Below are 25,522 nucleotides of genomic sequence, written 5' to 3'. Positions count from 1 at the left end.
TCGTACAGAAATTCTGAAAAACTGTTCATCTAAACATGTGATAGTACCATCACTGACACAACAAATGTTGTTAGAATCCCCTAAAAATGTTATTTGATTGCCATGTGATGGTTTGAATTTTAAAGTTAGGTTTTGGTTTGCACGGAAGTGATAATATTTATGTCTGAGACCCTACCACATTCTTTGTACACCTTATATAAAATAAGTGTTTGTGATTGACAACGAACGTTCTACATCTGGCCCAAACTTTACCTAGCACATGTGCATGATTTTGCCACACTAAAAAACACATTCAGTTTTGTTGCTGAACTTTGTTCAGATAAGAAACGAGAAGATTTTTCTATTCTTCACCTTCCATTTTTCTTGTCCTGATGGTCAAAATCAAGTGTGGCATTGTCTCCAATAACCTTTAGAAAAATTAAATGAATGTTTGGAAAATTATTATTTTAAACCCAAATTCTAACTGTGTACTGGTTAGCCTAATACCAGCAGACCTCTAAATGGCAAGTGATAAGGAGCAATGAGAATTCATCATGTAGGGCAGGGGTAGGCAATCTTTCGGGGATTGAGATACATGTGGACAACATGAAGGAAAGCAAAAATTCCTGGGTGGGGATGTTATCAAGCTCCCAATAAAAACACATTGACATTGTGTTCTGTAACCCCCAACACAGTGTCCTCTGCCCCCTTTACATCGCCCCCCCTTTACTGTAGTGGTCTCTGCCCCCTCCCCCCAAAGCAGTGTCTTTTGCCCCCCCATTACATCACCCCCACTGTAGTGTCCTCTACCCCCCACAAAGTGTCCCCTGTCCAATACTCATTACAATCCCCCCCCCCCCTCACAGTAGTGAGTAGTGCACAGCAGAGTGGAGATCAGGAGACTGCATCGTGCTGGGTGGAAGGTGGGTACGGGAGCTGCAGGAGTTAACCTTTTATAACAAGCTGTTGATCGGTTACTAGGACCGCTTAGCAACCAGTCACTGAGGCAGCTTCCGCTCTCCATCCAGCACAATGCTGCCTACCACTCTCCACTCTGCAGTGAACGAGAGTGGCGGAGGCTGGGGGGAGGCAGAGCCGCTCTGCAGTGAACGAGAGTGGCGGAGGCTGGTGGGAGGCAGAGCCGCTCTGCAGTGAATGAGAGTGGCGGAGGCAGAGCCGCTTTGCAGTGAACGAGAGTGGCGGAGGCTGGGGGAGGCAGAGCCGCTTTGTAGTTAACGAGAGTGGCGGAGGCTGGGGGGAGGCAGAGCCGATCTGCAGTGAACGAGAGTGGCGGAGGCTGGGGGGAGGCAGAGCCGCTCTGCAGTGAACGAGAGTGGCGGAGGCTGGGGGAGGCAGAGCCGCTTTGCAGTGAACGAGAGTGGCGGAGGCTGGGGGAGGCAGAGCCGCTTTGCAGTTAACGAGAGTGGCGGAGGCTGGGGGGAGGCAGAGCCGCTCTGCAGTGAACGAGAGTGGCGGAGGCTGGGGGGAGGCAGAGCCGCTCTGCAGTGAACGAGAGTGGCGGAGGCTGGGGGGAGGCAGAGCCGCTCTGCAGTGAACGAGAGTGGCGGAGGCTGGGGGGAGGCAGAGCCGCTCTGCAGTGAACGAGAGTGGCGGAGGCTGGGGGGAGGCAGAGCCGCTCTGCAGTGAACGAGAGTGGCGGAGGCTGGGGGGAGGCAGAGCCGCTCTGCGGTGAACGAGAGTGGCGGAGGCTGGGGGAGGCAGAGCCGCTCTGCAGTGAACGAGAGTGGCGGAGGCTGGGGGGAGGCAGAGCCGCTCTGCAGTGAACGAGAGTGGCGGAGGCTGGGGGAGGCAGAGCCGCTTTGCAGTTAACGAGAATGGCGGAGGCTGGGGGGAGGCAGAGCCGCTCTGCAGTGAACGAGAGTGGGGGAGGCAGAGCCGCTTTGCAGTGAACGAGAGTGGCGGAGGCTCGGGGGAGGCAGAGCCTTGGTCACGATCAACCTCTCGGCTCCCCATGATCTACGGCTTGCTGACCTCTGCTGTAGGGTAAACAATTATTGATCCTTTTCATTGTTGCAATCCTTATGTAAAAGAAAATAGTTTTGTGCCTACTGAAGTGGGCTTTTTTGTTTTTCTATGGAGAACCTGTTGATGGACACAGATGGTGCTGTACAGGTCTCCTCTTGTGGAGTCGTCTTAGGCCTGAATCCTGGATAAAATGCTAAGCTCTGCTAGTTGTGGATCTCTCCACCAAGCTGGGAAGGAATTTACTCTACTTTATTCCACCCAACAGAAAAAATAAATGTAGTTTTTGTTTCTCCTGTAAAACAACTCCTATAGCCCCTGGCAATAATCGCTGGTACAATCAGCCTGCCCATAGATGGTTGGAATTTCGGCCGGTCCCTGCTGAACTGGCTGAGATTCGAACCATCTATGGCTTAAACGTTCTTCCTTCCTAGATAACCTTTTGGCCAGGCCTTTCATAGGAGACAAATGACTAATGTCTTAGTGTTGGCTTTGTGACCAGCAATTAAATTGATTCTGGATCATCACAGAAATACGCACATGTTTCGTAAACATTTTGAAATGTTGAACTTTGAACTGAATTGATTGCTTGTGGCCACTTGGATCCTGGAGTTTAGTATCTGTTGATGTGCTACTTCACAATTTCTCTTGCCAGGTATTCACCGGAGTCTGGTGGCTGGCTTCATCCTCAGACATGTAAAATATGGACAGGCTTAGCCTGGCACTTTCTCAGGATATCCTCCATGTCTACAACATTTCCAGTCAGTGCCTGCCAAAAGAATTGCTAATCTGCTCTTACAGACGGCTTATGTATCAAAGCCATCCATCTAACATCTTGTATGTGTTTGTGTTCTCTGTGTACAGTGATCTCTGGAGCGTTCTGCTATGATGTGGTGTTGGACCCAAAGTTAGACGATTGGAAGCCGACAAAGGTGAGTGAGATGAACTCTCCGCTCCAGGATTCTGTCTTTATAGATGAGTCTGTGATCACAGCTGCAATAGGGGCTCTGTGTTGGTGCCTGGAATGTCTTAATCTGGACTATTATTCTGTATTGCTCTGACTGTAATCCAAGATGGCACTTCACAGGACAGTTTAAAGCCCAGCTTAACTTTCATTTTAAAGCAGCTAAATACATTGTTACTAAACCCACAGCAGTGAACTCAGTCTGTATATGCAGTAAAGCATGTTTGTTCTAATTGGAACCTAAGGGGTTAATCCTCTGCATTGTGTAAAAAAAAAAAAAAAAAAAAGCTGTTTGATCCTTCTCTTCTCTGATCCTCCCCTTCTTTCACTGTCCCCCAATCCATCTCTTGATAAGACAGAGCCTTTGGAGTCACGCTGCACATGCTCAGTTTGGTGTGTGTTGCTTGATAGCGTTTTCTTTCTTGTGAAGGTGCATGTGAACAGCACAGGGCCAATCCGCACTGTCCAGACACAGGGTCAGGGGTCCTGCAGCCTCATAGGACAGTCAAAGTAGAATGAAAACTCTTCCTACAAGCTTTAAACAGACACTGATAGAAGTCACAGACTATTATATACTTCTGCTGAGAAAGGGTTTTTACTAAAATAATTGCATATCCATGTACTGTTGAAGACCAGATATAGTGAATGCAGGTCCTAGGTGTAGTAGCACTTTAACCACTTGCTGACCGGCTGCCGCATATATACAGCGGCAAAGTGGCGCTATTGCGTGAAGCAACGTACCTGTACATCGTTTTGTTCAATAGCCACTAGATGGCGCCATTGCGCCGTGATTGGCTAGCAGGGATGTCAATCAACGGGTCCAGTGGAACTGATGTCCACCGGCGACCCTCCCCGGGAGAGGCAGAACGGAGCTCTGCCTATGTAAACAAGGCAGATTGCCATTCTGCAAGGGGACAAGATGGAGATTTTGTGTTCCTGTGTTCTGTCTTTCCCCAGTCGGTGTAACCCATCCCTCCCTTCCCCCCCCCCCCGCAGTTATTAAGCACCCCCTATGGACACACTTAACCCTTTGATCACCCCTGATGTGAACCCCCTTCCCTGCCAGTGTAATTAGTGCAGTGGCAGTTCATTTTTTTTTTTTTTTTTTTTCTTTAGCACTGATCACTATATTAGTGTCACTGGTCCCCAAAAAGTGTCAAGTGTCAGATGTCCGTTTTGTCCGCCGCAGTGTCGCAGTCCTGCTAAAAATCGCTGATCGCCACCATGACTAGTAAAAAAATAAATAAAAAATCCATAAAAATATCCCAACGTTTGTAGATGCTATAACGTTTCCGCAAACCAATCAATATACTATATATATATATATATAATCAATATATTGGGATTTTTTTTTTACCAAAAATATGTAGCAGAGTACAAATTGGCATAAATTGATGAAATAATTTGATTTTTTTTAAAAAATTTTTATTGGCTGTGTTTTATAGCAGAAAGTAACAAATCTAATATATATTTTTTTTTTTTTTAAATTGACGCTTTTTTTTGTTTTTTTTGTTTTATAGCGCAAAAAAAAAAAAAATCAGAGTTGATCTAATGCCACCAAAAGGAAGCTCTATTTATGGGAAAAAAGGACATACATTTTATTTGGCTTTTGTGTCACACGACTGCACAATTGTCAGTTAAAGTAACGCAATGCCATATCGCAAAAAAATGGCCTGGCCATTAAGGGGGTAAAACCTTCCAGTCCAAAAGTGGTTAAAGATGTATGAAAACAAGAGCTATGCAAAGTCTTCTAGAGCGAGCATATGCAAATGCCTTTTTTCACTTGCGGCTTGCAATGGGGGCAGTCAGCAGTGGGGCTGGCGGGTGGGACCCCGAGAAGAGGAGGATCGAGCTGCTCTGTGCAAAACCATTACACAGAGCAGGTAAGTATTCCTTTATTATCTAAATACACTAACAAATTGACGCCAGACTCCAGCTCACACTGCAGCTACAGCAACAGGTTTTTTTATTCTTTTGGGTTAAAGGTTTTACATGAATAAAAGCAGATCATTGTAAGCGCCCCTGTCATTATTAAATGGTTTTGTCCCAACGCTTTTAACTGATACAGTACATTTGCAGGATTGATTGTTCTGTTGAGAAACAACGGACGTACTGGCCAGATCACCAGATGGAAATAAAGTTAAAGAAAGCCTAAAAAACGATATAATAAACCTGGTGCTGCACTATACACTTACAAAAGTATAAATAGTGTCAGTTACACTTTAACCTTCATTTCTAGTGCAAATCATTAATTAATATTTAGATGTGAAAACAGTATGTGAATAAATAATAAGATAAATGAATAAATTGATTTCTCTATAAATAAATAAAACGCTTGAAATCTGAGTGCTGAACATCCAATAAGCAGTTACTATTATTATGTGCAGTGATTAGATGATGGGTCAAATATACAACTACTATTGAGGATGCCACTTTTCAAATTGCCTTTCTCTAGTTCGTTATGTTCACGGTTCAAAAGTGCATTTCATCACATGCTCCACACTTAAAGCGGAGTTAGGCCTTCCCCTCCAAAAATGAAGGCTGCATTCACATGTCAGTGTATTGATTGCGGGCAGAATCACCGCGATTCCACCCGCGATCCGGAAATCATTGCAAATCGTGGGACGCATGTGCGTTGCCCGTGATTTGCAATAGCACCCCAAATGCTGTGCGATGTTGCCGCGATTTCCGCCTGCCGAATCGCGGTAACATCGCGCAAAAAAAAATCGCGGGACGCATTACGCTCCAAAGAGGCTCTTGTACTTTTTTGGGCGTAATGTGTCCCGTGATTTATTTTGCGCGATGTTACTGCGTTTCGGCAGGCGGAAATCGCGGCAACATGGCACAGCGTTTGGGGTGCTATTGCAAATCACGGGCAACGCACAGGCGTCCCGCGATTTGCAATGATTTCCGGATCGCGGGCGGAATCGTGGTGAATTCTGCCCTCGATCAATACGTTGACATGTGAATGCAGCCTAAAAGTCAGCAGCTACATATACTGTAGCTGCTGACTTTTAATATTAGGACACTTACCTGTCCTGGAGTCCAGCGATGTGGGCACCGCAGCTGATGTTTCCATCAGCTGTCGGGTGCTGCCGCTGCCATTGCCGGTAAGGGAACCCGGCCGTGAAGCCGCAAAGGGTCGCTACTGCGCATGCATGAATTGCGCTGCGCATTTCTATTGGCTCGGCAACGGGGGAAGGAGGAGGGGGCCGAACCTTCGGGATGGACGGCCGTGTCCCGGAAGTGGGGAAGGGTACCTGTCAAAAACAGGTACCCATTCCCCCCTCCCCCCTGAAAGGTGCCAAATATGGCACCGGAGGGGAGGAAGCAAAAGAGAGGAGGTTCCGCTTTTGGGTGGAAATCCGCTTTAATGTAAAGTGCATCCAGTGAATATAATGTGCTTGCTGTTAATCTCTCTTTTTCAAATGCACCACAGCCTGTGATCACCTCCACCTTCTACCCTCTGTGTGCACCGCTCCTTATATCATACGAAGGTCAATCTGCACTTTTTGATGCTGTATGTTCTTACTTATTTCAGTTTGGTTCTCTTAGGCACCACCATCATGAAAGGAAAGGGCTCACAATAGTGTAATCCGGTTTAAAACTTTTATTTCCAACCAGTAGGAATAGTCTTTTTACATAGTTGACAGAAATCCAACCAACAAAATGGCCGCTCCGAATTGTCTCTTCTGGAAGGGACGCACCTTCCAACGTGTTTCGTCGGTCATAACCACTAGAAATTAGGGTTAACTGACACTATTTATAGATACTATTTATACTTTTGTAAGTGTATAGCACAGCACCAGGTTTATTAGATTTGTTGTACACTACTGCCCAAGTTGCGATGGGAGATGCTCAGCAGCTGTACCATATAATAGAAAACATCATCTATTATGAAGGAGTGCTGAGATTATGGATTATTAAAAAAGAAAACTACTGCAACTATCACATCTAAGAATTGGTAAGCTGCAATATATACAGTTTGCTTTTTGTTTTAATACCAATTTAACCTCAGTCAAACATCTTCATATACAACTGAAATGCATTGGTAGGAGCGGTTTTACCTGCCAGTGGATTTTCTTTTCAGCTCATTGGACAGTGAAGGAACCGTATCAGACTAAGGAGGTCATCTCTCTGCTCTCTCCATCTGTCAGTACATTTGCTTTCCCTTCCCTCTCCCAGTCTAAGCACTGCTACACAACTGAGTTACAATAAATGATGTATTAATATATACTTAAATGCATTTATTGTGTCTCTCGAATCTTCCTGGAGTTTAGCTTTAAGAAAATAACAGAATCGCAAACTGGCTGCAGAGCAGAAAACATTGGCACACAGTCGCCGTCCTAACTGAATTTTTTTTTTTTGATTGGAGCCGCCACTTAATGTTGGATGAAAACATTTGAAAGGTTCTTAAAAGTGAAGTGTTTAGTGGTTTCGCAACAAACCTAGAGATAGAGGTTTTGTATTATCTGTGAAGGGTTTCGTTCTGTTATTCTGTAGCCAGCGGGTGGCTGTATTGCTCTTCCATTTCACATACCGGAAAAATATTCTCTGTAAATGGATATTTCACCAGGAAAACTGATGCATTTTTACAATATTTATCTTGAAAGAATGGATGATAGAAAATATATGTTTCTTCAATACATATCAGCGTTATTTTTTTATTTTTTTTACATTGCCTTTAGGCCATAGGTTAAAGTAGGTTTTAAAAATGTTAGACTTTATGCAGAAGCCTTTTTAAGTTGTGCATGGTACATTTTATCAAATCAAATCTCCATCTGGTTCCTCTGGTTCACTCTCTCCCAGTTGTTCACATTACTGAAATGCATTAAACCTGTATCCCCTGGTTCCTCTAGTCCAACTTCACCCTCTTGTCTGCATTGCTGAAATCTAGAAAAATCTCCAGCTCTTAAAATCCTGTAGTTCAGCCTCTCCCTGTCTGTATTACTGAAATGCAGTGGTTCTAAAGCTTTGAGTTTTTTTTATCTTAATGCAATCTATGAATTAGATTTACTAAACCCACAACAGTAAAATCAGTCTGTATATGCAGTAAAGCATGCTTGTTATACTCACTATGGAATCTAAGATCATCTCCTTCCACTGTCTCCAAAAAATAACCGAATATCTTCAGAGCCAGGGGAGAGGCTGAACATGCTCAGTTTGGTGTGTATTGCTAGAGTTTTTTTTTTTTTTCTTGGAGAAGTGCATGTGATTAGCACAGGGCCAATCGGCACTGTCCAGGCAGGTCCTGCATTCTCTGTGGACAATTGTGGCAGAATGAAAAACCCTCCTACAAGCTTTAACCAGAGACTTATAGAAGTCACAAGACTGCTATATACTGCTGATGAGAAAAGGTATTTAGGAGCTTTTATTTACTAAAATAATTGCATTTCCATGTTCTGTCTACTGTGGGAGACCAGATATAGTGAATGCAGGGTCCTGGGTTTAGTAACACTTTAAGGTAAGAAAAACTTGTGCTACAGGATCCCCCCTCACTCCCCTTATACTTGCCCAAGGCCAATTTTGATCCAGTGCTGTACCTGAGAGCAGTGGCTCTCTCTGCTCTCTCCTTCCTCACAGGACAGATTGACAACTGCAGGATCCATTGTCTCCCACTGCTCGCAATCAAATTCTGTGATGAAGGAGCAGGGTTGCGCCGCACTACCTGTGTCTACAGATGCAGACAGGGTGGCTTGAGATCAAGCCTGCACAGGTGCCCCAATAGAAAGTGACATAAAGGAGGAGCCAGGAGCACTGGTGGGGGACCCCAGAAGACAAGGATGGAGGCTTCTCTGTGCTAATCCATTGCACAGAGCAGGTAAGTATAACGTTTATTATTTGAATTTAAAAAAATAGAGCTTTACTTTTCTACCTTCATCTTCTACTCCAGCTTCACCCTGGTGCAATGTTAGTTTCGGCGACTAAAACATTTTCGTCTACTAAATTAATACTATTTTAGTCTACTAAAATACGACTAAAACTAAAAGAATTGAGATGACTAAAATATGACTAAAATGACATTTTTAGTCAGAAGACTATGACTAAAACTAAATTGAGATTTGACTTCAAAATTAACACTGCACTACCTTATAAGAATAAGTAGGGGACATCTCCTAAGCTGCTAAAAGAAAAGAAAATTAAGAAAAAGGCTTTTAATATATTCAGGTAATATGTGAAATGGCATTACAGCCAATAGAGTTTATAGCAGTGGCTCTCAACTCCGGTCCTCAGGACCCACTAACAGGCCAGGCTTGCAAGATAACTGAAATACATCCCAGGTGATATCATTTACTGCTCAGTGATTGCAGTACTCTAGTCTGCATCTCCCCAAGGTAATACTTAAAATCTGACCTGTTAGTGGGTCCTGAGGACAGGAGTTTAGAACCACTGGTTTACTGTTTTTTGGGGGTTTTTATATTTTCAAGTTGTACTTCTGCTTGTCAAAAGGCAATATATTTGTTTTTGAAACTTGGTTTTATTTATAAATCGGTGTCTGTAGTGCGTGTTCAATCCTTAATACCATAAATAATATGTTATTAGATTTTGACTTTAGAGTTTGGCAATTCTAAAGAAATGCTTAAATAATGCATTCAAATTAGACTAAAACCATTTAATTTTAGACAACTGAAATGTACGGGAGATTTCAGTCAACTAAAATGTACGGGAAATTTTAGTCAACTAAAATACGACTTAAACTAAAATAACATTTTACTCAAAAGACTAAATAACTAAAAGGAAATTAAAATTTGATGTCAAAATGAACACTGCCCTGGTGTCTGCAGCACTGAAATGCATAAGGGCTCTTTCACATGGGCGATCCGATCAGATCCGCCTGTCAGTTTTTTAGGCGGATCTGATCGGATCCTCCATGCAGCTCTATGGGGCAACGGGTGTCAGCGGAGGTGTCGCTGCCATCCGTATCCGATCCTGTCCGTGAAATCTGGATGGATGGAAACCCTATTTTTCCATCCGTTCAGTAATCGGATCAGATGAGAGTGGACAGGCGGTCCGCTCTCATCTGATCCCCCATAGAGGGCAGCGGGGGCTGAGACACCTCCCTCTCCACTCTGCAAGCGGAGACAGAGCTGTCATCCGCCGGCTCAGCGGGCATCGCGGATCGATCCCCGCTGAGCAACACGGATCCGCCTACGGAGGCGGACCGCGTGAAAGAGGCCTAAGAGTATTCATGTCCTGGTGACTGCACTTCTAAAATGCATGTCCTGGTTCTCCAGGTCCTGTCTCCCCCTAGTGTTTACCCTGCTAAAATGCAATATAGACATTTTGCATTATACGTAATACAGCAGAGAGGAATTGTAAGGTTGCTAATAATTACGAGTAGAGCAGCAGTAATGTATTCTCTCAGGCACTATGAATTTTATAATGATGCATATATAGTACAGCACCCAGTAGCTGTTTCTGTTTTGGTGTTCATGTGTTTTTATTTAGAAAAATTAACTTCTCCTTTAAGTGCTTGTCCCAGAAAACTTAGTGGATACATACATATAACAGTGCCTGGGGATTTGGTGGCCCTGGAACACTGCATCAGAGAAGATACATAATGTTTCCTGCACACACTTGTTACCAGATTAGGGCAATAATTTAGTGTAGGTGGGCATGTGTACCAATGTGGCCGAATTCATATGGTGGGAATGAGTCCTTCAGCATAAGTTTGTTTTAAGGGAATACATCACACAGCAGAATAACAGAATAAGAATGCTCAGGTAGAAGCTACTATACTTTGGCTTTGGTCTCTCTATAGGAGTGAACAGAAGGATGAAAATGAGCATTTTATGTGTTAGGAGTGTTTGTTGTGACCCACAGAGAGTTTCTAACATGTTGGAAAATCTTTGTATGTAGGCTGGGCTGTTTTCAGTGTAGGAAAGGAAAATAAGTAGTTGCTGTCATTGTGCATCATCCCTGCGTGACTCGTGATGGGTAGAACATTGTGGGACAGCCCCTTGTTCTGATGATTTAAATGACTGGAAGAAGTTTTCACTCTCAATAAGTTTTTATTGAGATTTTTTTCCAAACTACAAAGCATAACCAATACAAGTATATAAATACATCCAATGTATTAGAAAAATTCTAGGAGGGTATCAAGCAAACATCCAGGAAGGAGGCGATAACTGCAATTAAGAGTAATAAGCATTTAAATTTGCATACAAACATAACCGTGAAGGTCATTGTAGCACTAATACGTTTTTTTGGAGACCTCTGCCTTTCCATCTGTATGACCTATTCTCCTTGTGTCATAAATGACAACAGTGGGGTAGGTACAATATGCCGGACACTCTCTTAAATGAGACTCAGCACCGACCTTAAAATATTCCAAGTGTCTGATTTAGAACATCTGCCAGTTTGCATATTAGCAGCCTACCCAGTTCATCTATACCCCTAGGGCCCCTGCAGACATTGGTCTGTTTAATGCCTATTCAAATCAGTAAAGGAAAAAAAAATCTTTAGAGCAGCTTCTAGAAATTAAAGCTGAATTCTAGGAATTCAGTAAAAACTGAAGGCACACTAGGAGTTGAGTCCAAGGATCTGCATGACATATGGGATAATCTCAATTATTTACATTTGGCAGGTTTATTACTCTGCCAAGAGACACTCCAGGGATTTGCGAGAGAAACACACAGAGCAGCTATGCCTTCCCCTCCCCTCTGCTGCCCATTCACAGAAGCCTTTGTATTTTATGAATGTGTTCACAGAAAACCAAGGCTTCTGTGAATGGGCAGGAGGAGAAGGGGCTGACATAGCAGCTGTGGCGACTCCCCTGTCCAAGATGCACAGCTCATAAGGATCAACGCCGCTCTCCCAGAACTACAGCAATAGCAGCCTTCCAGTAGTACTATAAAGCTATCAGATATAAATAATCAAACTAAGCCCAGGAAGTGTCATGCACCTCACAGGAACTAACTCAGAATGTGCATTTTTTCCCCCTGGAATTCTACTTTAATGGTCCAGTGTATTTATTTCACAATACCTTGCTTTTTTCTGTGCTGTCCACCTTTTTTTCTCTTTTAATGCTTTTTTACTTTTCTTTTTTTTTTTTTACCTTTTTTTAACTGATCGTTTATACTGGATATAAAATGTGACACAAGCTATTTTTTGAGGGTTGTGGGGTGCACAGATGTAGAGGTGTTGACTTGTGTATGGGCAACAATAGCAATAGGGCAGCCCCATGTGATATGTCTCCAGGCAATGACTGTCTCCTGAAGCTTGTTCTTAATCGCCAACAACTCTTATAGCATGCTCACAGTCTGACCATCTCTTGTTGGGTGACTGCAGTCTTTTGGCCGCTTACAGTAAGTGTCCATTCACACTAGTGCGACTTGGTCAGCCTGACAAGTCACACGACGTCGCGTCCCATAGTGTAGTACAGGAACGGTTCTAATAGGAGCGACACAAGTCTCTCCGACTTAGAAAAAGGGTCCTGTACTACTTCGGGGAAACCTGGAGCAACTTGCATAGACATTCATTATATGAAGTCAGTGCAAGTCGTGCCGAAGTCGCGGTGCACGCGACTTCACAGGTCGCCCCAAAAAGTCGTGCCGCTTCAGTGTGAACCGGCACTAACCGTATAATCAGTAAATATTATGTGGACCCTTTGGTGATGTCAAAGGTTGCACTTGAGGTTCCAATATCAAAATTGTTGACCACCGCCATATTTAATTAGCAGCTCCAGTTTTTTTTTTTTTTTTTTGTTTACTGTGGAGAGGTTAGAACTTCTGTCAGTTGATGCCAGTGTAACATATGATGGGAATTTGAGTTTCTGGGGCATGAAGATGCAGACAACGATAAACATTTACAGGCACATCAAACCTTTCCTCACTTTATAAAAAAAAAAGCTTTGGACATCCTTAGCTTTCCAATATTTTGTCAGACCATGATCCTCTATATCTAGAACTTAAAAAAAAGTTTGGGGTTTGACAAAAAGTCTGTTGGATGCTTAACCCCCCCCCCCATACTTCTTTAACTGTTGAGCAGAAAAGTTGTTAACTTTTATTTTCTTTGAAGAAAAGTATTTTTGCTCTATAACATTTGTCTATCCGCTGTTCTCTTCCTCTTTCTTCACTGTAAATTGTAACAGTACATTTCATAAGTGCAGCAATACTGTCTGTCATTGATCTGTTTTCCTCTGCAGGAGAATCTGCATTCTTTCACAAGGGACGCACTTAAACTGATCAGCAAAGATCTGCCTTTCGAGTGCCTGGAAGTAGAAGAAAAAGTCGCCAGAGACATATTTCAGCACAATCCGTAAGTTCCTTCATCAGTTCATTAGGACTCTATTGAAGCATAGAATCTGATGGTCCACTGAAGTGTGATGAACGCAATAACGTAAAAACACTTGTAAGAAGATATTCTTTTATGATGTTTTAAAGTGGTGATTATGTGTTTCTGCTAAAGTCTCTGTGGGTCAGTAAGTACAGTGCTTGTTCGCTATGCAGGCAAGGCCAGGTTCTGTAAAGCTGATCTTAAGAACACAAGTTAATGAAAAGTCCTTCAGGTACAGCATTGTCTGCTTGGCGATGGATACTAACATGAAGGTGCTGCAACCTTCTCCGGAATTTACTATTGCTTGACATGTGGTAGATGTATGTTGAGATGGAAGAGAGCAGCTTGGGATATTCTGGTGGTCATTGTTTAGACCTATTGGGTATTGTTTTCCACTCTGCCTAAACTCTTGGGTGAAATCCAGGAAAACTTGCATATTATTACACAACGTTCTTTTTCTATTAATTCTTAACTTTATGAAACTTATGTGCCCCCCTTTTTAAAAGCCGATATTTATCAAATGGTTCCTGACGTGGTTGAGCTCATCTCAAATGCTCCTTTCATGGGTGCATTGATTGCCTCTAGCTTTTGAAAAATGTTTACGTGGTCACAAAACAATCCTTCCTAGGTAAAGCTAGTAAGCATGTACAGTTACCTTTTTTTTTCTAATATAGAGTATAGATATAGAATATAGAAAAATATAGAAAAATAAGTCGCACTGCGTGATATGGGTAAACAAATAAATGTCCAAACAAATGAGTGTCCCAAATATCAAGTTGAACGACGTTGGAAACAATGAGTAACTCCACAGTCTCTTTAGGAAATGCGCTTACCAAATAGCCACTAAAAATCAGCAAGATTCATGAGCCAAGGTGTAGTCACAGATCTGGGAGATTGGAGTGATCAGAGTCCTCAACGAATAGTGTTAGTGGTATACATAAAAAAGAAAAACTTGCATAGTGTGATACCGTACAAATAATGATCAAATCATAAGTTCCACCACCAAGGGAAATCCCTTAACAATTGTGCAGCAGCTCACCAAATGGAAGAAATAGTGATCAGTGAAACCGAGTATCAGGGAGCGAAATAGAAGAAGGGACCTCCACCAATTGCAAAGCCTCTTACCAGAGTTAAAATAAATTTGTGCAGACAAGGTCAATCCAAAAGAGAACCAAGAAGCCAAAAGAGTCACTCAGATGGCACTGCAAGCCTCTTACCAGAAGAAAAAACAATCTGTGCAGTATGATCTCTTAACGCATTCCCTTCACAGGTGTAGCTTCATGACCAACGGCATCAATAATATTTGCTGTAAACTCAGTGCCAGAGTATAATGCACCAGCCACTGACAGCAGCTCTACACTTCTTTTTTCTCCCCACGTTTTTGAAGGCACATGTAATGCAGGTTCACAGATTCCTATTAACTTTAGTGGAGTGGTGTAGATGACTGCAAAGGCTGTGGTTGACCTGTTTTGGGTTGTGTTTCCTCAAATGCACAATGCCCTATATAAATGCCTTTGAAATGCAGACAAGGCAGGTCAAATGCTGCATTTTGCATGTAAGTGCATGCTTGTGAGCACAGTTGGGTTTGAATAGAAAAGGCTGCTTTTGACAAGAACACCGTCTACATGCATTTGATCTGCCACCAATTTAAATTGGTGAATTTATTTCCTTTTAAGGACAAGTAGGGCCAAAGCTTTCTTGGCCCCACTTCTAAGGATCAGAGGAGTGCACTTGATTCTGCACTCCGGTGACCACATACTCAGAAGGCCAGGCTCTGGAGAGATCCCTACTTTAATGCTGGGATCCTCCCAGAAACCTGCCCATCAGCTAGCTAAGCCTCTGTGTGCCGCTGATAACCTAGCTAGCCGCTCCCTTCCCCTGCACAGATTAGCATTCCAGTGAGCACTGGAGGGGCAGAGCTGAGAGCCAGTGACTGAGAACGGAGCGATCGGCAGTCTTTGATCGCTCAGTTCTTGGTCTTAGAACCGACAGGGGACAAATGCGATATTGCTTCCACCTAGGTGAGTATGAATGTTTGTTTTTTTCATATCCCACACTTCTCTCTGAACAAACAGAAATACACCTTCAGTCTATCATCAGTAACTCTAAGAGGTTTTTGTGCCACTGGTTGGTAGTTTGGGTTTTGTTGAAGCATTATTGTTTGGTTGTACTGGAATCCACTAAGCACTGCCAAAAGTATGGGATTTGCAGATTGCAACCCTTTAGATTTACCAACTGCTGTGTAGTCCGATCATTTCCCCGACAGGCCACCCCAGAAGACAAGGATGGGGGGGGGGGGGGTGCTCTGTGCAAAACCATTGGTAAGTATGACGTTTATTATTTTAATAAAAAATAAAACTTTACTTTGCTACCCTTTTCTTCTACTACAGCTTCACCCTGGTGTCTTCATCACTGAAAAGCATAACAATATTAATCTCCCTGGTAACTGCACTAATAAAATAGAATAAACTCTGCATGTCCTGGTTCCCCTGATCCGGTCTCTCCCTATTGTTAACCCTGCCCAAATGCAATACAAGATATTATGCATTATATGTAATTCAGCAGAAAGAAATTGTATGGTTATTCATAATTGTGAGTAGAGCAGGCACTGGTCTTAGGCACTATGTTTTTTTTTTTTTTAATGATGCATATATAGTACTGCACCCAGTAGTTGTGTTTCTGCTTTGTTATTCATGTGTTTTTGTTTAGAAAAATTAAATTTTTAATCCTTAAATTTTAGTAATAGCCCAGCCCTACTCCTTTTTTGCTCACCTTTGCATGCTCCCCCGTCAGAGTTGCTGCAAATACCTGATGCTGCCAGGTATGGGAGAGCATGTGATCTCCCCCCAGTATGCAGTGCTTGGGCTTGAGGGACAACACCGCTTGAGATAAAGAATATACCAGTTAAGCAAAAACGGAGCAGCAAGAAAATTTCCCTAGTGGGCAAAATTACAGTATTTTTTTATTGAGTCTATCATAAGTAACCCTACGAGGGTTTTGTGCCACTGGTTGGTAGTTTGGGTCTTATTCAAGCATTATTGTTTGGTTGTACTGGAATCCACTAAGCCCTGCCAAAAGTATGGGATTTTCAGATTGTAACCCTTTAGATTTACCAACTGCTGTGTAGTCCGATCATTTACCTAATTGGATATACAGTAATTTCAATGGCTTGTTCATGTAGGTCCTCACACTGTATAAACAATGTAGTCAAAGTATGAGGACACCCCTATAGTATTGAGTTCATTGGCAAAAAGCCAACCCAAAAAAGATATGGTTTGATAAATTTGGTGGGAAGGAACTTGAAAAGCCGGCACAGAGACCTGACCTCAATCTTTGGTATAGATTAAAACACCAGTTGTGAGGCTGGTCTTCTCATTCATCGTCTGTAACTGACTTCACAAATGCTCTTTTGGTTGAATTTGAACAAATTCCCACAGACACGCTTTACAATGTTATTGAAATACTTCTCAGAAGATAAAAGGCTGGTATAGATGTATAAAGGTGGGTTGGGGATCCATGTTTTGCCATATATTGTAGCTGTTCCTACAAATCTAAAGGAAATTCCACAGACATTGGGTAATCAAACTGACACTCACCTTCCATATCCACTAATACCTTTCCCACCCAGTGAAGCTCAAAATCCCCACCCATTTATGTCTACTTTTGTTGTGCTCCCCCACAGCTCATTTTATCTGCCGAAGTACCGTTATTTCTAGTTGGGGTGAGCTAATGACTTTCTTCTCAAGGTAAATTGCTATGGACTAAGCATCCAATTGGCAGACCCCAACACAGTCATATGAAGGAGTGAAGAAGGGAACCCTGGTAAGGGGTGGGGGACTATCAAGAGAAACTGGATAAAGTGAAAGGTTATCTGTTTTAAATATTACCATTGGATACTGTTGTACACCTAAGCATTGAACCTAAATTATATCCAACAGTACAAAATTACTTCTCAATGTATCCTGTTAAGTTGTAAAGCCCTGGAATTGTGGGAAAGACAGACCCTTTGTGTTACTACACAATTGGATTGAATACAAAAGTAAAATTTTCATTTGTACAGGAAATCTTCAAAATAGTTTGACAGATATAAAGCTTTTTTTTTTTTTTTTTCATGAACACAGTTGAAAATAATTTCATTGTTTCTAAACTCTTCAGGCACTCAAGTGAATGTGTGGGCACAGCAGCCCCGTCAATAGATATAAGTATATTTTTACGTTTCACATAAAATATTTATTTTCCTATTTGGCTGCACGCTCAGTATCCTGGTTCAGATTTGCTTGGATTTTCCTGCGTGCCACCCTTTGTTAGGATAAAACGGTAGTGACACCGCGGCTCGTTAGGCGGCAGCTGTCGGAAGCCACAAATGCTGTAGGCAGATACACCGGCTTTGTCTCTGAAAATAAACCATTGGAGAGCAAGCTTGTATTGCTGTACAGCTTGTCACAAGTTATGAATCATTGGGATAATCTAGATGAAATCTATCCACTCCGCTTTCTGCCTTTACAACGATCACCTTAACTGCAGGGATATTTTGCTTTTCTGGCTGGGGCTGATCTACAAATGCTGAGACAAAACTGAAGTGGTTACCTCCTAACCATCAAATTCCTTGCTGCATCTTTAACGTCCACAAATACTAACGCACAACAGAAGTGGTTACCTCCTTTTCCAGAGCTTGTAAATCAGAGACTCGGAAGTATTTTTTTGCTCAGCTGCTGGTCAAACTGTTCCTTTTTACAATAAAGAATGAGAAACGTAAGCTGGCCTTCTATCTGTAGAATTTTCTTATATAATTGAACAAACGTTCTGAAAATGACAATTTCTCTATCGTTCATTGACAGACACAGCTCCATATTCTTCTTGACCATTGCTGCCCCCTACAGAAGTTGGGCACTAGGCAGTAAAAATCTTTACTACGCCTATTGGGCAGTCCCTGCAGGCATACACCCACTCACTCTGCTATAGGATTCAGTTTGTTTCTGCCTAGTTTAGTAGTATGACCTAGTTCCTGGCTGGGACTTCGGTCTTAACTTGTCTTTTTTATTTTAAATGGAACCTTTGTTAAAAAAATTTATTTTTTAGCTAGTTATGTTCCTGAGAGAACTGCAATCCACAGCCGGAATGGGTTTCGGACTGGATAACCTAGATCCTTAAGGTCGCCCGGCCAGCGAGCGTGTGCAGGTTATAGTCCAGTGCTAGGGCTCGCCACGACAGAGCCCCAATGGATGGGGGCTGGCCTGCGACTAAAACACCTTGCCGGGACGCACATAACCTGTTTCGGCCTGAGTCTCAGCGTACCCTTTGGCCGCCAGCAGCCCCACCCCGAGTGGAGAGGTAGTCTGTCTGGAGTGGCGCCCACCCGATGTCGTTGGTATGGTGAGGAGTGTCCCCCCATGAGGACGTGGGCCCCTCCCTGGGAAGATCGGACCCTTGGGTACCCCTCATTCCCCCTGGCCTCTCGGTATGTACCAGGCTCCCCCAGGGCTTCCCTCCCCACCATCCTAGAGGTCCATACTTCATTCAGCGACGGGGGTCCTGGGGGGGGGGGTGCACGCGCCGATACTGCTATAGCGGACCAGCGGGGGGTTTAATCCTGGTGGGGTTCCCTGCGAGGGACCCCCCCCGATGCCACTAATTGTTTGGACCTCTTAGGGGGTCCTGGAGACCTCATGGCACGCCGAGGGGGCTGCCATTTTACTTTAGAATCGTTCAGCCTCATTTTGCAAAACTCGGAACGATAAAGCTTTGCCTGAGTCACTGGACAAATCGTCTGCAGGGTTGTCCTGTTTGGAAATGAATCCGACAATGCCACGGCTGTGGCTTACGTCAATCAAGGGGGCACCAAGTTTGTCTTGGCGGCCTGGGAGGAGGCCGAGGTCCTGAAATGGGCAGAACATTTCGTTTCAGCCCTTTCCGCCGTGCATATCCCAGGAGTGGTAAACTGGCAGGCGGATTACCTGAGTCCTCAGGTGTTGGATCAGGGGGAATGTTCCCTGCACACAGAGATGTTTCACCTGCTTTGTGTCTGGTGGGGGTTACCTGACGTCGACTTGTTAGCCTCTCGACTCAACAAGAAGGTACAGAGGTTTGTAGCCAGGTCTCGGGATCCTCTGGCCGACGCCACAGACGCACTGGTGGCTCCTTGGGGTCAGTATCGGCTGATCTATGTGTTCCCTCCGCTGAAACTCCTGCCGAGGCTTCTGCGCAGAATAGAGGTGGAAGGGATTGCGGTCATTCTGGTGCCCCAGACTGGCCTCGCCGGTCTTGGTACGCAGATCTGGTAAGGTTGGTCGCCGATGCTCCTTGGAGACTTCCTCTCAGGAAAGATCTGCTGTCTCAAGGGCCGATCTTCCATCCTGCTTTACAGTGGCTGGCTTGTTGAAATCCAGGTATTAAAGGACATGGGTCTTTCTGACTCAGTGATTCCTACACTTTTGAAGGCTAGAAAATCTACCTCCAGGAAGATCTATCATCGTACGTGGAAATCGTATATCTCATGGTGTGAATCGCTGAAGGTGCATCCTTGCCTTTTTGTTGGGGGGCTAGGATTTTGACCTTTCTCCAAAGAGGAGTTGAACACCGGTTGGCTTTGGGTACTATTAAAGGTCAAGTGTCAGCTTTGGCTGTGTTTTTCCAATGCCCTTTAGCTACGCATGCTTTGATTCTCACTTTTATTCAAGGGGTCTGCTATATGGCTCCTCCGATCCGATCCCCGTTTCCTCCGTGGGATCTTAACTTGGTACTGTCTGTTCTTCAAAAACCTCCCTTTGAGAACATTATGGAGATTCCTCTGCTTACGCTGTCACAGAAAGTAGCCTTTTTGGTGGCTATTATCTCTGCTCACAGAGTATTTGAATTGGCGGCGCTATCCCTCCGTTCACCTTATCTGGTGGTCCACAGAGATAAGGTGGTTCTTCGACCTAATCAGTCGTTTCTTCCTAGGGTGGTTTCTGATTTCCATTTGAATGAAGACCTTGTGCTGCCTTCACTCTGTCCTAAGCCCAAGCATCCCAAGGAAATTGCCTTGCATTCTTTGAATGTGGTTCAGACAATTAGGGTTTACCTGGCGGCTACTGAATCTTTCAGGAAATCAGACTCTCTTTTTGTCCTCACGGAAGGACCTTGAAAGGGATTGGCTGCTTCTACCATGACTATATCCAGATGGATCAGACAGACTGTGGTACAGGCTTATTCACTGAAGGGTCAGGTTCCACCTTTCCCTGTGTAGGCGCATTCTACTAGGGCGCTGAGTGCCTCTTAGGCTTTTAGCCATCACGCGTCAGTAATGCAAGTGTGCAAGGCGGCAACTTGGTCCTCTGTGCACACGTTCACAAAATTCTACAAAGTAGATGTGTTGGCATCCTCGGATGCTTCTTTTGGCTACAAGGTTTTGCTGTTTAAAAGAGAAAATATTCTCTGAGGGTGTATGTTTTCTAGGTGAGCTCCAGTTCTTCCTGGTTTAGCTCCATGTTCACTGGTTGGCTAAGTTTAGCTTTTGGCGAATTTATGTTCTTTTCTGCATTGTTTTCCCACCCCTCATGCAAATATTGCTTTGGAACGTCCCAGTCGTCAAGAAGAATATCTGTCTATGAACGATAGAGAAAACTGTATTTTTGACTTGCCGTAAAATCCTTTTCTCTGAAGTTCATTGACAGACGCAGCACTCGCCCCTCTATTTCTGAGTGGGATGGGGTTTTTTCTTCTAAACACTGCTTGCAACAAAACGGAATCCGATAGCAGAGTGGGTGGGTGTATGCCTGCAGGGACTGCCCTGTAGGCGTGGTAAAGATTTTTCCTGCCTAGTGTCCTACTCCTGTAGGGGGAAGCATAACCCAATGGTCAAGAAGAATATGGAGCTGCGTCTGTCAATGAACTTCAGAGTAAAGAATTTTACGGTAAGTCAAAACTCCAGTTTCTCTTACGTCCTCCGACAGTCGCCGCCCACTTCATATTCATCACCAATGGGGTTATGTCCTCTATTCCGTAGGAGTAGCTAGGCAATAGAATATGTTAGTACAAAGACTTTTAACATATCCCACCCCCAGGGGGTGGTCCCCTCAGTACATAACCCTCCACTTCCTGTATCCAACTCAGTTTCATTTGTCTAGCTGTCAGGAGTAGCTGGAAGTTTCTGTGCTGGGGCACCTTGTCTCAGCTCTCTTTCCTTTCTTTGGATTTTATTTGAGTTTTTTCTCTCTTTCTTGTTAGCTGTTATTTTACCAGCGTTAGTTCTTCGGAAGAAGAGGATCATGCGGGCTGCGTCTCGGGCTGACCCCCCTGGTAGCAGGCTGTGGGTCAGTGGTTTCTCAGCCCGCCATCGAGCGTTCAGTCAGGTATCGCTCCTGAGTTATCTGAACGACCCATCCCTGTTCCGTGCAGGGATGCTAGGTGAGGTGGCTACCTCACCGGACGCTGTGCGGTTTCTCAACCCACCTTCTGATGCGTCCTGGATGCGACTCTCCCTGCCTCATGTGCAGCGGTTTGTTCGCCTGTGCGGGTCCCCCACGCCATGTAAGAGGTAAGTGCATTTATGTGGGGACCTGTCTGTCTGGGGGGTGTCAGTCTGGGACTGTGTACCTTGCCCTGTGTTCACACTATTACGTTTTCCCTATCTCTCACATTGCATGCTGTGGGCTGCAGGAGGGGGGGCTGGCTGCACTCTGTGTCAGTTTTCTGTCTGTGTGAACGGCTGTGTGCTGTGGGGCTTGAGTTTCTCATGCTTGGGGCACATTACAGCGCCGCTGCGGCGGTTTACCATGTTCCTTTTTTTGGGCAGATGGTGTGTTTTACTTCACCCTCATGGGGTGTGGGAGCGGCGGTTTCGGCGCCAAAACGGCGCCATTTTGGCTGCGATCGCTCCGGCCGCATGTTTTACATGCATGGCGGCCATTTTCTTGTAGCCTCCATAGGCTTTAATAGAGCGCCCTGTATGCCAGCACTTCCTTCCTTCAGGAGCACCGCAGGCAGCAGCAGCAGCACCGATCTCTCCAGGTTCATTTCTCTCTATTCCCTGTATCCTGCCTTGGTATACTTGTCCCTGTGGGGGTCCCTTGTGTGGGGTGCTTAGTGTGAGTGGGCTACGATCGCAGCGCTCTCTTAAAGGGGCGGTCACCCATTTATTTTTGCTACTACAGGGGCATGGATTCTCAGGAATGCTAGTTTCCTGCCAATTTAGTGGGAAGCCAGGGGACTGCGGTTTCCCCCCCCGGGGGGGATTTGGCTGCGATTGTGGCTAGCCTTGCGACTCAGGTGCAAATGCTGGTGGCTGCTCAATCCTCTAAAAGGCCCAGAGTTTCAATTTCCTCTGATTCAGAGGGTGATGGTACTGGGGCTGCTGTGGCAGAGATCTCCTTATCGGGGTCTCGTTCCTCCCTGGACCTTATAGGGTCAGAAATGGAGGCTGAGATAGAGGGGGTTGATAATTCTCCCCCTGGCTCGTCTGAAGAGCTTGCACTCATGGATGAATTGGTTGCTTCTATCAAGCAAACTCTGCGTTTGGAGGAGGAAACATGTCCTCCAACTGCCTTGGCGGCTTATGGGACGCAGAAAAGGCGCAAATCATCGCAGATGTTTCCATGCACTGATGATTTTCAGCGCGCTGTGAAAGAACGATGGCGTAATATACGCAAACCTTTTGCTGTACCAAGTAGGTTTAAGCTGCGCTATCCTTTTACGCCCGCTACTGATGGGCGTTGGTGTGTCCCACCTCCGGTGGACCATGCGTTAGCAGTTTTGAACAAGTCCACTGCGATTCCTGCTGAAGACACCCCGGTGTTCCGGGATGCCACGGACAAGAGGATGGAGTCCCTTGCCCGTCGTACCTATTCTATTATGGGTTCTATGTTGAAAGCTTTATTTGCTTCACTTATGGCGGCCCAGGCGGTCGCGAGCTGGACGCAGGTGCTTAGGCGTGTCCTGGTGGCTGATTCTGCCCCCCAGGCGACTTTGGATACAAATCCACCAGGGTGTCATGTATTTGTGTGATGCGGACCTGGATATGGTTCCGTTGGCTGCACGTGTACACAGTGTGGCGGTGTTATCTCGCCGCCTGGTTTGGTTGAAGTGTTGGTCTGTGGATCAATCTTCACGTAAGACCTTGGCCAATCTGCCTTTTGATGGTTCTCGCCTTTTTGGCGAATCCCTGGATGCCCTAATTAAAGGGGTCACGGGGGGTAAGAGCACGCTCTTACCTCAATCCCACAAGACTAAGACGGCTCCTGGAAAAAAGAATGCTTTCTTTCGGCCCCCTCAGGGGTCCTTTCGTGCCTTTCGGTCACACTTTGGGGCAAGCCGTCCAAGGGTCAAGGCTCCCGCAAGAAGCCGTGGGCAGGTAAGCAAAAGTCCGGCCAATCCGGTTCTGCGGCCCACAACAGTGTGGCCTGAAGGGGCGCCCTCACCCAATTCACAGGAAATCGTTCGATCTGGCTACTAGATCGAGTTTCTCTCTCGGCCGGAGAGCAGATTTTTTCCCTCAAGTCTTCTGTTATCCCCGGAGCGTTTGCGGGACCTGCATCTAGCGGTGCAGGACCTGAGGGCTCAGGGAGTGGTGGTCCCGGTGCCTCATCGGGACAGATTTCGAGGGTTCGATTCCAATCTGCTCACCGTGCCCAGGAAGGAGGGCAAGGTGCGTCCGATTCTGGACTTGAAGGCGCTGAACCGCTTTGTGCGGGTGCGCAAGTTCCGCATGGAATCCCTGCGGTCGGTGGTGGCTGCCCTGGTTCCGGGGGAGTTCATGGCTTCCATCGACTTGAAGGATGCGTATCTTCACATCCCGATTTTCGAGGGTCACCAGAGGTACCTTCGATTCGCCATAGCGGAAGATCATTACCAATTTGTGGCGTTGCCTTTTGGTCTCGCCTCGGCTCCGAGGGTGTTCACCAAAGTGCTGGCACCGGTTCTGGCTTTGTTGAGGGCCCAGGGCATTTCGGTTCTGGGGTATCTGGACGATATTCTGGTTCGGTCTGCGACCAGCCAGAGTCTGGAGAAGGATCTGTCCGTCACGTTGCAGACTCTGCAGGAGTTTGGTTGGACGATCAATTTTCCAAAGTCGACATTGTGCCCATCGGTTCGGATTTCTTACCTGGGTATGATTCTGGACTCTGTTCAGGCGAAGGTCTTCCTGCCGGAAGAAAAAACTCGCAGCTCTTCAGGAGGCAGTCAGGTCCCTCAGGGACGTTCCATCTTCGTCCATTCGGACGCGCATGCGGTGTCTGGGATTGGTGGTCTCGGCTTTCGAGGCGATTCCCTTCGCCCAGTTTCACACACGGGATCTCCAAGCGGAGATATTGTCCAAGTGGGACGGGCGTCCGCAGTCTCTGGATCTCCAGATGTCATTGAGTTCTCAGACCAGAAGGGATCTTCTGTGGTGGCTTCAATCCCCCTCAGTATCGGGGGGCAAGTCTTTTCGTCCCCTTTCGTGGACGGTGATCACCACGGACGCCAGCCTGTCGGGCTGGGGTGGTGTTCTGGGCGTTCTCTCCGCCCAGGGTGTTTGGTCGACGGAGGAATCCTCCCTTCCGATCAACGTTCTGGAACTGCGAGCGATACTCCTCTGTCTTCGTCGTTGGACGGACAATCTTCACGGCTACCCGGTTCGGGTGCAGACGGACAATGCCACGGCGGTGGCTTACATCAATCACCAAGGGGGCACCAGGAGTGCCCGGGCGGCTCGAGAAGTGGCCGCGATTCTGTCTTGGGCCGAGACGCATGTCCCGGCAATGTCGGCAGTTCACATTCCGGGGGTGGAAATTTGGCAGGCGGATTATCTGAGCCGCCAGACCCTGGACCGGGGGAATGGTCCCTTCACCCGGCTGTCTTCCAGATGTTGTGCGCGAGGTGGGGTCTTCCGGAGGTAGACCTGTTCGCGTCTCGTCTGAACAACAAAGTACCACGGTTCGTGGCAAGGACGCGCGATCCTCGGGCAGACGCGTCGGACGCGTTGGTTGCCCCGTGGCATCAGTACCAACTGATGTATGCGTTCCCACCGATTCAATTGCTGTCCAGGTTCCTTCGCGGAACCGACCACGGTGATTTTTGTGGCACCGGACTGGCCTCGCCGGTCCTGGTACGCAGACCTCGTAAATCTGGCAATCGACGCCCCGTGGCGTCTGCCTCTTCGAGAAGATCTTCTGTCGCAAGGACCGATCTTCCATCCTGCTTTACAGTCGCTGGCTTTGACGGCCTGGCTGTTGAAACCGAGGTCCTGAAGAACAGGGGTCTTTCCCCTGAGGTCATTCACACCTTAATAAATGCGAGGAAGTCTTCCTCGAGGAAGGTTTATTACCGTACTTGGAAGGCGTATTTTGCCTGGTGCGAATCCAG

The 25,522-nt window shown here is 45.6% G+C and overlaps 1 protein-coding gene across 1 annotated transcript in view; it reads left to right on the top strand.

The window, feature by feature from the left end:
* MRPL39 (mitochondrial ribosomal protein L39) overlaps positions 1 to 25,522 on the top strand; it is a 213,157-nt gene that overhangs the window by 114,225 nt on the left and 73,410 nt on the right. Inside the window, exons 5-6 of the mRNA XM_082247091.1 lie at positions 2,827 to 2,894; positions 13,074 to 13,186. Coding sequence (XP_082103217.1) covers positions 2,827 to 2,894; positions 13,074 to 13,186 — 181 coding nt within the window. The remainder of the gene's footprint in view (positions 1 to 2,826; positions 2,895 to 13,073; positions 13,187 to 25,522) is intronic.

Source organism: Pelophylax lessonae (assembly GCF_965119305.1).
Source record: "Pelophylax lessonae genome assembly, chromosome: 2".
Lineage (NCBI taxonomy): Eukaryota > Metazoa > Chordata > Amphibia > Anura > Ranidae > Pelophylax > Pelophylax lessonae.
The sequence above is the reverse complement of the archived record's forward strand: the minus strand, read 5'-3'. Positions and strand labels throughout refer to the sequence as shown.